This window comes from Gymnoscopelus braueri (genome assembly GCF_963280865.1).
Source record: "Gymnoscopelus braueri genome assembly, chromosome: 1".
NCBI lineage: Eukaryota > Metazoa > Chordata > Actinopteri > Myctophiformes > Myctophidae > Gymnoscopelus > Gymnoscopelus braueri.
The window spans coordinates 41,705,512-41,718,742 of NC_137603.1; the positions used below are offsets into that span (position 1 = coordinate 41,705,512).

Genomic DNA, 13,231 nt, shown 5'->3' on the forward strand with positions numbered 1-13,231 from the left:
AAACTTATGTGAAAAAAACATTATGTAGGTGGGAAATACCCCGAGTCTAGATACCAAGGCAGAAGGACATGTTTAATTCAATTGAAAATGAAGGAGAGAGGAGAAAGCAATGTATCGGTATCATGAGAGCTGTGCCTCCATCAAGCCTGAGTATTCCTGGGCTTTGGCTATAGGGAATATTATAGCCTGCATGGCATTTTACACTGCTCAGATTTGTCTCATGTCTGGCTGTAGTCTGACCACCTCGTCTTCTCTCCCTTTTCCTAACGCTTAAACATCTCTTCATTTCTCCATTTTCTCTCCCTCCCCCCTCTCACTCCCGCTCTCCCTCCAGGTTGTGTGAAATCCTAGCTATCATCTGTAGGCTTTGGCTGTGGCGTGTATATGTGTATGTGTATGTGACAGTGGGACAGAGAGCTAAGCTGGGTGGCCTCACCCCGGGGCCACTCTCGGAGCCATGAAACCATGACAGTCATCACTTATTTAAACACCCCTGGAAAGCGTCTGGAGGAATCTCCAAGTCTAGAATCCCCAGGGAAGGCTCTAGAAACCTGGCCTTCTGAACCTAAAGGCCTGGACTGGACCCGAACGAAGGAAGAAAAAAGAGCAGGTGATAAGGAAAGTGGGAAAAGACAAACATGGGGCAGAGGAGTGAACCTAACGAGGACGGAGAGAGGAGGAAAAACAGAGAATGAACACCAATGTGAAGTTTGGGAAGAGCCCAAAGGTGTTATGAAGAGAAGAATGCTGGGAAATACAGATGGAGGTTGCAGGATAGAAAGAGGCTTCCCTTTTACTCTGTCACTTTCAGAAGGAAAATATCAATCCAAAAAGAGGAAAAAGAGTTTGTGGTCCTACCTGTGGCCGTTCACTGAAAGAAAGGATGGAGCTGGACGGAGGAATGAAGTCTTGGTTAGAAGGATGAGGCTGTGGGACGTTGTCCTGAGGTTGTTTCTCGTCCTCAGCATGTGTCCAAACAATGCTTCTTCCCAGGTAATGTTGGTAATGTTGGCTATCATAAACCACCTCCTTCTAATGCAACATGGTGGAATTGGAATTTATAAGACTTGAACCCTTTCAATATGGATCAAATAGTAGGCCTAGTGCTGAATTGAACATTTTATTTTATGCATTGGATACGTCTGATTGGATATGTGGAAATTAATTTAAAAAATCAACTAAAATAACTAACCAACTAAGTAACTAACTAAAAAAACAAACATAAGTTGCATTTACATTTATACATTTATAGAGCATACCTTCATTTGTGGCGTTATGAACTTTGGTAAAAGGGTTTTCACAGATTAGATTAGTTGCCTGTCATTACTGTACCTTACCTGATAAAACTCATCCTATATTAAAATTGGCTTAAGGGAGGACCGGCCGGTGGGTGGGCTGGCCGGCAGGTGGGTGGGCGGGCTAGCCAGCAGGTGGGCATAAAAAGGTTATAAAAAGGACACAGACTGACACATACAGAGATCTCCATATATGGGCATATCAGTCGGATCTGCTCTGGATGTAGCTCTAATATAATAAATTGCAGAAACACAGAATACGCTTAAACGCTGCACATGACAGATAAAACACAGAATATGATTTAAGACTGGATAATATGATAGATAACACACTGAATACACGATAAGAAAGAATACAATGAAACGCTGCATATGTCAGATCAAATTCTGAAACACTGCATATATGATATGACCAGTGTGGTAAAACACTGCATGATAAGACGCTGAATACACTGTAACACTGCATATGACAGATAAAACTCTAAATACAATGAAACAATGTACTGTATAAGATAAAATACTGAATAAGCTCGAACACTGCATATGGTAAAACACTGAAACACGACATATGATAAAACGCTATGTGATAAAACTGCATATGATAGATATGCATTATGATAAAATACTATTACAGTATGTCATAAAACACTGCTTATGATAAAATACTGCATGCAGTAAAACATTTGCATATGAGCCAGATGTCCTCAAACTGCTCAAAGTCTCAAACCCTCTTTCAACTCTTGTCGGCGATCAGGGTAATTTTCCGCGGTTGGAGAACATCGCTGCATTCAAACCCATCTCCACTTCCCCTGATCGCTCCACCTGTGGGGTTCCAGTGAGGAGTAGCTACTGCCAGCCCGCCTCCACCCAGGCTGATCTACTGGGATGTTCTCTGAACTTCTGTAACCAGGAATGTCCCTACAGGTCCTCCACACCTCCACATGCCCCACTGCTACTGCCTGCATACAGGTGCGTACTATCATGGTCTTTTCCGGTTAGTTCAGGTCCGCTCTGTTTCAGTTCATATCAGCTTACACAATATAATATATATATATATATATATATATAAAGTGGGGTGGGACCTTACAAAATGGATATTACTTTTCAGATAAATGGATTTTAGGTCGGTCCACTGTGTAACACCTGTGTTATCATGTGGAGTACTCGAAATTACCAGCCAACAGTATTGTTATTGGTGATCAATAATATTCAACCCTTTACTATTCAAAAAATCCCCCTCAAAGAAACAACAACTGACCTTTCAGGCACTGACCATGATAACATCCCATTTATTGTAGGGATGCTACGGTTCTTGGTATAATATTGAACATACGATGTGATCCACTCTTCTTAATCATCATGGTTGACATCTCGGTTCTTACCGGACACCACTGCGACCTGTCCTAGAATCGTTCTCTTTGAGTAGTATTTTAAACCATCCATATATATTAATAATAATTTGGGCCCTTTGGGGTGTTTTTTGTCACTGTATATTTATTTTGCACGTAAGTGAACTTTGTCCTCTGCATTTACCCATACTAATTATTAGGAAACACAGAGCAGTGAGTGCTATTACGTAGTACAGCGCTCAGGGAGCAGTTAGGGGTTAAGTGTCTTGCTCAGGGACTCTTCAACACATAGGCCGGGGCACAAACTGGGGACCTTCTGTTTCCCAGATGGCCTAGTCTCTACCCACTCAGCTATGGCTGCCCCAGTTCCATGGTTCCATGGTTCAATACGCACTTGAGAATTAAGGCATTTTCAGTTTTGTATTCATATTTTGCGTTATTACGTTATTGCACATTTCATACTGCCCTTTTCCACCGGCATAGAACCGGTTCCGTTCTTTTTTCCCCGCCTAATCTAGAACCAGTTCACTGAAAATAATTGGTTCCGAAACCCTAAAAGTTGGCAAATACTTGTTTTGTTTTTGCCCAGAACTGGGTACCACAGTGGGCGTGTCAATATTCTACAGGTTGGAAGATGCAGATGCGAATCCGATATAAACAATGGCGAAAGCAAGCGAAATATCATAAAGAAAAAGTATACATTGCAGTGGTCTAGTTATTTTGATTGGTGATGGTTAAAGCTGTGTCTTTGTTTTGTTGCAACATTTAAGATTAATCTTAGTTCCACTGGCATAAAGTCCACACTAACCAAAATACTGTATATTATTACAGACTACCTGTATAACGTTTTAAGTCGGTTTATTGATCTGGGACAACATTGTTGTCTACCGTTACTGGGCTTCATATTTGATATATTGAACAATCAACAATTACTAATGCTATTGGGGTCAGGGCTGTTTGGTTACATCTGTGATGAACACTCTTCATCATCATCATAACTTACCACTCAGGTGGAAAAGGGTCCTCTGTTTGTATGTTTGTGTCACCACAGAAGACCCCTCTCTGCGAGCAAATCGCTTGCTGAAAATAGCCAATCTACAAGCATCGCAACGTGTTTTTGAGCTATTTTATACTGGGATGTTATCATTGTCAGCGGCTGTGACATACCTCTGAGAGTTTTTTTTTAAAATAAACACAATTTTAATCTCCTCCACTCAGGGGTTCCTGTGTAATGGAAGACTCTGACACTCACCCTGAGATGCACACAGAACTCAACGTTAGTTCCAGTAACAGTTCAGAAGGTGTTCTTACTGGAGCCAGTAGTGTTGTGTTCCAATCGGTCCAGGGCGGGTGTCTGGTCTCACCTCCATCCCAGAACCTCGGACCACTGGGATCCCTCACCCTGTCTGTCTGGATCAAACCAGCTGCTTCAGGAGAGATGTGAGTTTACTGTTTTAGATTAATAATTATTATTATTATTACTATTATTATTATTATTATTATTATGTATTTATTTAGTTCATCTCATGAGCTGTTTACAATCATATTGCACATTATATTGTAATTTAATAGCTGGCACTTACTGTATTACAACAACAACTTGAATGAATGAAGTTTCACGTGGTGTGTTGTGTAACAAAGACCAAAATGATCTTGACTTGGATTAACCTAACATCAGTATCAGTGTTAAGTTAACACTATGTCCTACATAGATGTGGTGTCTCTGTGTGCGTGTGTACATGTGTGTGGGAGTGTGTGTGTGTGTGTGTGTGTGTGTGTGTGTGTGTGTGTGTGTGTGTGTGTGTGTGTGTGTGAGAGAGAGAGAGAGAGAGAGAGAGAGAGAGAGAGAGAGAGAGAGAGAGAGAGAGAGAGAGAGAGAGAGAGAGAGAGAGAGAGAGAGAGATGATGAGATTGTATTGGTGTGTCTTGGTGTCCTACGTAGGGCTGAGATGGTGCCTAGTTACACTCAGATCAGTTGGCAACACACTCAGATCAGTTGGCAACACACACACACACACACACACACACACACACACACACACACACACACACACACACACACACACATACACACACACACACACACACACACACACACGCGCGCGTAGATCAGTTGCTAACACAAATACACAGACACAGATCAGTTGGCTTTCTGGCAACACTATCTAGTCTTCCAGCAGAAACGGAGATGACTTACCTGATCATCAATCCTCTGACTTAACATACAGAGAACTAAAAATAGATATAAACATCATGCATGGTGTTTGCATGTACTGACTTCCTGTCCATACACACACTGTAGCATGAGCTGTTGAAATTTAACCCATTCAATCCGGGAACGTGTAATTTTTTTATTTCTTTGGCTATTCCAAAATAGAAGATATAGAATACCGCGGCACCGAATGCCGTGGTATGAGCTTGTAGATTGGGGGGATTCTACAAATGTAAATCAGTTTTTTTTACATATCAGTGGTTGTCAAACTTTTTTCATGTCAAGGACCCCCAAAATTATATGTATTTGTCCGCGACCCCCCGTCTCAAAATATTTTGTTCCAGGGACCCCCCAGAAGCAAAGATTATTATTTATAATAGCAGATCTACAAGCTCATAGTGCCGCGCTATGAGCTTGTATATCTGCTATTTTTGAATAGCCAAAGAAATCAAAAAATGACATAGATGCGGTCCCAGTCTTAATGGGTTAAGTCACTATATCCTGTTAGAATATTGTAACTCTATACACTGTGTGAATGCTGTGGCAGCAGACAAGGCAATTAACCAAAAGGTAATTACGTTAGTAAATCACAGTATCATATACCCAGGCTTTATTTGCCCTGGATGAGGCGAGTGATGAAAGGGCAGAGAGGGTGATCTGATAATAGCCCAGAGGGCTGATACGACAGTAGCTGACCAATCGGAGCAAGCTAAAGTGCCACAGCATGCTGAACAGTTGCAGTGAGCAGTGTCACTGTGGAAGGAACTGAACATGTCAAACGTGGCTGCCACATTTGTTCCACTTTGATCAAATGTTATTTTCGCGTTGTAAAGCTAAATAAGGCTTTGGCTGTGATAAACAAATGATCGGCCAGGTATTTGTGGTCACACACGCACACGCGCACGCGTGCGTGCACACACACACACACACACACACACACACACACACACACACACACACACACACACACAACGATGCGTGCCCGGGTAATCATCTATATAACGTCATAAGATTGTAACTTTGTATTGTAAAGCTGGGATAGAGTCTGGAAATGAACCAAGATGTTTACAGTGTCTGCACTAATATTTCACCAGATTAACCACTTAAGCCCTATATACTTTATTCTATATGCATGCATGACTTTTATGAACCCAGGCCAACATGGATGATGAATCACAAGCGAGAGAGAATACATGGTGGATGGAGTTCTGCATATTAGGCCAAGTTAACTAAAACCTGTCACCGTGTGGATTTGTTTACATAATATTTTAACAGATTTAGGGCAATTTAACAGCTCTGCAGGAATCTAGCCATGTTGAAGAGGGTCGGTTGACGTCTGTGCTTGATAGTGTTTGTCCGGAGATGATCCTGCAAACCACTGGAATGATCAGCGCCAAATCTCTTATGCATACTGCCAGTAGGCCGACTTAGCCTCTTTTTCATTTTTCATTTTTGAAATTTCTAAATAGAATTTTATAACGGAAGTTATAGGGGCTTGGACCAGGCTGAAACCTTTTCAAAATTTTGAGTCACTAGTAGCCTGGTTCCAAACCATAGACCCCGCCCACTCTCTGAGTGGACTGCCTCTTGGTCATAGATATTAGAAACCTAGATACCTCATTGGCCTCTGCAGTTCATTGGGGCGACTGGTATCGCAATACACGGCGGCTCTTCCGTCTTCCGCAGGGAACCTGTCACTCAAAGTGACTACTGGCCAATCACAGCACTCACAGTGCGTTGACTACTGGCCAATCACAGTGCGTCTTTTCCGGGACTTGTCAGTGCAATGGTTCTCAACCAGTGGTCCGGGAACCACCAGTGGTCCTTGAGGGGGTTCCAGGTGGTACCCAGCTAAATGATGGAGAGTTGATGACCAAATGGACCCTTATAGATCTTTAAATCTTGAGTATAACATTTCACACTTTCAAGAGTCAAATTGTTAAACATCTGCATTGTGTACTATACAGGTACACAATTAGAGAACGTAAAGAATTGTTATTTTGACAACATCTTATCGAACGATAACATATTCTAAGTTTTGGGTGTGAGAGGCTAAAGCTTATCAAACGGTGTTCCGTGACTCAAATGCTGAATAAATAATGGACCTTGATATGAAAAAGGACCATGTCTCTTATTTGAATTTCACAAATAGAGTGTGGAGTTTGCCAAGTTCCAACTAACTAGATGCTGCGCACAGCTGCTGCCTCTTAAAGGGTTAAAAGCTGGGTTACAAAATGACCCGCCCCCACCTGCCTCTGATTGGCCTACCGAACTTCCGCGTCTGTGACGCACACGGCAGCCCTGCGGAAGCAGGAAGTGCGCCCGAGATACAAACGCTTCAGAGCCGAATGAGGCGTCTACCTTTATATGTCTATGCTCTTGGTCTGGTGTTGAAATGTGAGGGGGTGGGTCTAACGACAAGCCAATCAGCGAATATCTGCTAAAACAAGCTGTGCGATGACGTCAGAGACTCAGATGTAGGCGGATCCGTGGATCTCTTGTGATTGGTTTAGGGAAATTCAAATCCCGTCCCCCTTATAATCGCAGACACTGCAGCCAATTTCAGACTGAAGCTCCACGCAGCTTTGGGCCTCACATCTACATGTAGATCTGCAATTTTCTCCATTTTATTCTGAAGATTTTAACAATTGTTTTTGCCTATAATGACATAATCCCCAAAATATGGACTCCAGGTTGAGTTGCTGAGCTCTCTGTCAAAGACCTGTTATTGCATGTCAGTGATCAGATGTTATTGAATGACAGATGTTTGAATTTTATCTGCTTATTTGTGAGCAGAGACCATGACAGACTGAACATGACACCTGTATCTCGTTCTCTCTCCCTCATTCTCTCTCCCTCTCTCCCTCTCTCCCTCTCTCTCTCTCTCTCTCTCTCTCTCTCTCTCTCTCTCTCTCCTTTTTCTCTCTGCCGTTGTGTTTTCTGTCTTTTGTTATAGTGGCTGTCAGGGCTGCCATCAAAGCCCCAGATGAAAGGATGTCTCTGTCCTCACCTCTGTCCATCTCTCTTCACCCCTACCCCCCCACCCCCACCATCACCTCATCTCCCTCTTTCTTTGGTTGTCCTTTCACCCCCACCCCACCATGTGAACAATGAACACTGCCAGCCACCTGTTGTATCAAACCTTATTTACTATGGTTTTGCTGGGGTTTTATTTCTTATCAGGATAAAGGTTGGATTGTGTGTTTCCTGGTGATGATAATAATTGTTTACAGTTTAATATGGAGTCTAAATCAACAAGTCAACGGATAATCAAGTTGCCAAAAAAAATGAAATCATTTTTGTTACATCTACAATGACATGAACCTTACGTGATGTTCATCATCACATGTTCATCATCACACACTGAGGATTTTCAGGTTCATTTAGTCAGAATTCTATATATCAATATTTTTTGGTTTGGTTCAGTGCAGGTCTGTTACCTTTCTTTCCGTTGCACTGGGTCAGAGATGTGGCGTCACCTACTAACCTTCTCTACAGTCATGTGGTCCCTTATGTCAGACTTTGGCTGCCGGTTGGTTGTTGTAACTAGTTGCTCTAGTAACAATGTTCACATAAAAAAAGTCTTTATGTTTAATAACCATCTTCCCAGTTCCCACCTCAGTCAGGACTGCAGACTCACTCCCCATCTTCCAGCACTATTCTTTCAACTCCACCTCATCCCCTTGCTCTTCAAATGTTTTTGTATCAGTATACTGATACAAATATACTGATGTAAATGTATATAGATGCCAGTTATATTATCCACTCCACATGTATGTTATTAGATTAATACCGTTTGCTTGTTCACATACGCTATGTATGTTATATATATAGATGTCCGTATGCGGTTTACTTGTCCACAGATGCCAAGTTTGTTATTTAGACAGATGCTAGGTTTGTTATCTACCTGCTGTCTTCTAACTATCTTGTAGTTTTAAAATGTGTGTCCAACAGGCACACTTTTTTTTTTTAAAGCTCCCTGTGAAGTTCCTCCATGAGGCGAACACTGGCCAGAAGTGACTTTGTGTTTTGTCATATAAGTGGCTCCTAGCAGGCAGGCCAAGCTCTGGATTACATGATACTAAACTATGTGACAGACACAGTGACTGCCAAACAGTCCACCTCCACAAATACACTCATTGTGTGTGTCCTTAAAGACACGAAGTGAAATTTGATGCCATTTCACATGAACCTTTTAGTCTAACTAAACATTTTCAAGCATAGAAACAGAAAAGTATAGAATGGACATTTCCATTCATAGCAACACTTTAATTCAGCGTAACAAAAAGGAAAGTAATCTTTGAACCGGTCTGTGATGCATTTTGTTTGATGCAATTAATTGAATGGTATCCGTAGCAATAACCATCTCCCCAATCAAGAAGAAATCAAATCCTGTGGATATTTGGATCCACTTGGGCTCCAGTGTGGATGTCGGACTTTGTGGCCAAACTGTGACGTTAGTCCATGACATATTTATGCCTTGTCCGAGCCTCTTTGGCTTCCATTATAAAATTCAATTTAGATTTAAAAAAATATATCAAACATATACGTGTATGTGAAACTGCACAAGAAATTTGGCGCTGATCGGTCCAGCGGTTTGTAAGATTATCTCTGGACAAACACAGACCATCAACCGACCCTCTTCAAGATGGCTAGCTTCCTGCAGAGCCACGCTGTTAAATTGCCCTAAATCCGTTAAACAAATCCGCACGGTGACAGGTTTTAGTTCTAGCCCTCAAACTTGGCCTAATGCGCAGATCCTCCATGTATTCTCTCTCTCTTCTTGTGATTCATCATCCATGTTGGCCTGGGTTCATAAAAGCCATGATTTCCTATAAAATGTCACTGATGGTGATTAATATGACACTGTGTGTGGTTTGCCCTCAGAGCATCAGGAGAACCCTAGTCATGTAAAATATTGATATTCCATGTGTAAATGTCAGGAGGACTGTGTGTGTGTACTGTGTGTGTGTGTGTGTGTGTGTGTGTGTGTGTGTGTGTGTGTGTGTGTGTGTGCGTGTGCGTGTGCGTGTGGACCAGCTCTTCTATCCATCCAGTCTTCATCCATTTGGTTCTGCTGACACGTGTGTTTTCTCCTCTCAGGGTGTTGTTGGAGAAGAGCTCAGGGGTGCGCTTGGTTTTCGTCCTAGTGGTGTCCGAGCGGGCAGTGACGCTGCAGTACGGACAGCAAACGCCTCTGAACGTCAGCTTTATCACGCAGGGTAGAATCACCCTTGACAGATGGACACACCTTGTACTTCAGGTAACAGACTTGAGACATGTTCATTGATCTTTGTTTATTGTTAGTTTTTAGTTTGTTTAATCCATTAATGACCTATTACTGTATTTAGAATGTTAAGGAAAAGCCCCACATCATATTTTCTGTTAGATGTAGAAACTCATGACATGCTAAATATCGGATTTACACTGGGTCAAAGCACATAAAGCTCAGACGGAAATTCAGGCTTGGAATAGAAAAGTACGCTCCTCAGAACTCAGGTCTCTGACAGGCCAGATTTCTTACGGAAGTCATAGCAGTCAATCAGAATGGAATATGAAAAATCGGACTAATACATCTGACTCCAGAGATAATGAGTACCGATTTGTGTGTTTTAGACAGCATTTGTAGGCGTAGTAGCGAAAAGTATGTTTTGAAGAAAACACAAAATATAGTCTTAGCACAAAAGGCCGGGGCCAAGATGTAGTGTTGTGTCATGATCCAGGGGGAATAAATGTGATCGTATGACCTGCGGTTCAAGCTGGAGTTATAGGCCAAAACGTGAAACAGGCTGTCATAGTGCCACCATGAGGCCAGTTTGAAAGGTTTGGCTTGGTAATTTTTGTTGGCCTTCAGACACATTATTTGTAGCATTTTGTATAAGATAGCATTGTGCCAGATCACACCTCATATTAAGACCAACACACCCATGGGTGGAATATAATTTGCTATGTATGTATACAACGTGGGTTCTAGGCGTGAAAATTGCAGTAATAATAATTGTGCTGTGCCTCGTGCCGTCTTGTGCAGATATTTGGGTTGTATAATGTCCATGGTGTGTAGACATAACTGAATGGTTAGAGAGGCCGTCTGGTGAAGCTGAATGTTCCAGGTTCGATTCTCGGCCCCGGCTATTGCCGAGGTGTCCATGAACAAGGCACCTGCTCCCCCTGAGCGCTCATCAAAACCATCTGAGCAGCCATCAGCTGAAAACAGAATTTCCCCCATGGGATTAACCAGGTCTCCACTACACCCCCCCCCCCTCCAAGGGTCAATGCAACCAGTCTTAGACATTAGACATGGAGCTGTCTCAACATTAACCATGGGGTCAGGGTCCAGGGTCCAGGGATTAGAGCAGTCTAGACTGGGATCCTCCCCTCATAGTGGAGACACTATGAGGGGAGGATGCACATGGTTTTGCGGCCATTTTAATAGAATTTACACCAGAAAAGTACAAAAAGTATGCCCAGGGTAGTATTGCAGGAGCCCTAAGTTATGTTCTCCATTCATTGTTGCGTGGAAAGTCCTCATTTTAAGTTATATTGAATTAGAAAGGACACAAAGGCACCAACAGGGGTGTGTAACTCATATGATGTGGTTTATATTAATCTTTGTACCTATAAGCAGAGCCATCAGGTTTATGTTGAACTGTTTTGCCAGGGCATGTGAAAGAGAAATTGTCTGTCTCACCTCCTTCCCCCCCCCCCCCTCTCTCTCTCTCTCTCTCTCTCTCTCTCTCTCTCTCTCTCTCTCTCTCTCTGGGCTGGTGGTAATTATACTGGCAAACATCTGCTTTGGCACAGCTGCTGGGGCAGGGGGCGCGCGCACACACACACACACACATACACACACACACACACACACACACACACACACACACACACACACACACACACACACACACACACACACACACACACACACACACACACACACACACACACACACACACACACAGAGCACACTTGCAAGCAACATCAAGTGTTTTGTTCTTGCGTTTTTGTATGTTTTTGTACTTTGTATGGTTTCGTTTTGGTCATTGGTCCTGTTGAGAGGTTTGGTGATAATTTGATGTTCTTTGGTCCAGAAGTATTTGACAGTTTTGAAGGTCAGTTTTTGTTCATCTCATTTTTGTGATCTGATAGAGGCTTTTTAGTTCTATAGAAGTGGCAGCAAAATTGTTGTTAAGAGTTCTGACAATGATTTCCCATGTGTTGTAAGTACCAGTGGTGTGATCTTTCCAGCTAAAGCCAGATTTCTGGCCGTAAATTGAGACCTACATTATGTCATGCAAAAGACTGTACCTAAAATGTGTTCCCCAATATTGCCAATGTGGGCTACTGCCCGCTGTCAACAATAAATAATAATGTTGTCCCTTTTTCTTTATTTTTTATGAATCGAAACCGAAACCCCAAAACCACCAGGTGGTTGTTTTTTTGGGGCATTTTTCGATTGTCACTCGTTATGATATGGTGGCAAAAAGCCATTTCATTTCTCTTCAACATAAGAAAGTGATGAAAAGACAACAGCCACAATAATGAAAATTGGAATAATGCAATATCTGTATTTGTAATAGAAAAATGCCAAATAGAACAAAGTTCCCAAAATTAAGTTCCCAAAACAAAATTGTGTACATAAATAATCCTCATGCTACAGTTTATCTGTACATGAGACATAATTTGAATGACGTTTCACATCCAGGACATATTGGAACAGAAGAATGACAAAAAAAGCTTTCTTTGGCTCTCATCATTCTGAAATGCCTGCCAGAGAGTCTTGACGCCACAAGTGACCACAAATGAACCTGTGTGTGTGTGTGTGTGTGTGTGTGTGTGTGTGTGTGTGTGTGTGTGTGTGTGTGTGTGTGTGTGTGTGTGTGTGTGTGTGTGTGTGTGTGTGTGTGTGTGTGTGTGTGTGTGTGTGTTGGCACGTCTGTTGAAGAGGATCACTTTACAGATATCTCTGCTGGACAATCTCCTCTCAGCCTTGTTCAACAGCAGTACAAGGCTGGTCACCAACATTAAACCTTACTTGTTTTTAATATCATATCCACTCAATTTAATAATTATTTAATTACCTTGAAGGTGTTTTTAATCTGACCTTCAAGGTGGAATAAAGATTTCTGCTCTTTTTTTCCTATCTGTCTGTAAGTATAGCCTTGAGAACAATGGTTCCAGAGCCATGTGGCCCATAGGTCAGGAGGCTATCTTGTATTTCTTTAGCGTGGGTAGCTTGATGTACAAGTACACCCCCTGGACATGATGCTGGTATGTCGCAGGGACTTACCCCAATCCAGTCCTTAATGCTGAGTGCCAAGCAGGGTTAGGGATACCATTTTTTAATAGTCTTTGGTATGACTCTGTCAGTGTCATCTCTC

The 13,231-nt window shown here is 42.2% G+C and overlaps 1 protein-coding gene across 1 annotated transcript in view; it reads left to right on the forward strand.

Moving 5' to 3' along the window:
• Positions 1 to 921: 921 nt before the first annotated feature.
• Positions 922 to 13,231, forward strand: part of ush2a (Usher syndrome 2A (autosomal recessive, mild)) — a gene marked incomplete at both ends in the record, with an annotated part of 324,178 nt that continues 311,868 nt past the window's right edge. The window contains 4 exons of the mRNA XM_080433174.1: positions 922 to 993; positions 2,050 to 2,264; positions 3,863 to 4,084; positions 9,960 to 10,119. Of these exons, the coding sequence (XP_080289300.1) occupies positions 922 to 993; positions 2,050 to 2,264; positions 3,863 to 4,084; positions 9,960 to 10,119 (669 nt within the window). The remainder of the gene's footprint in view (positions 994 to 2,049; positions 2,265 to 3,862; positions 4,085 to 9,959; positions 10,120 to 13,231) is intronic.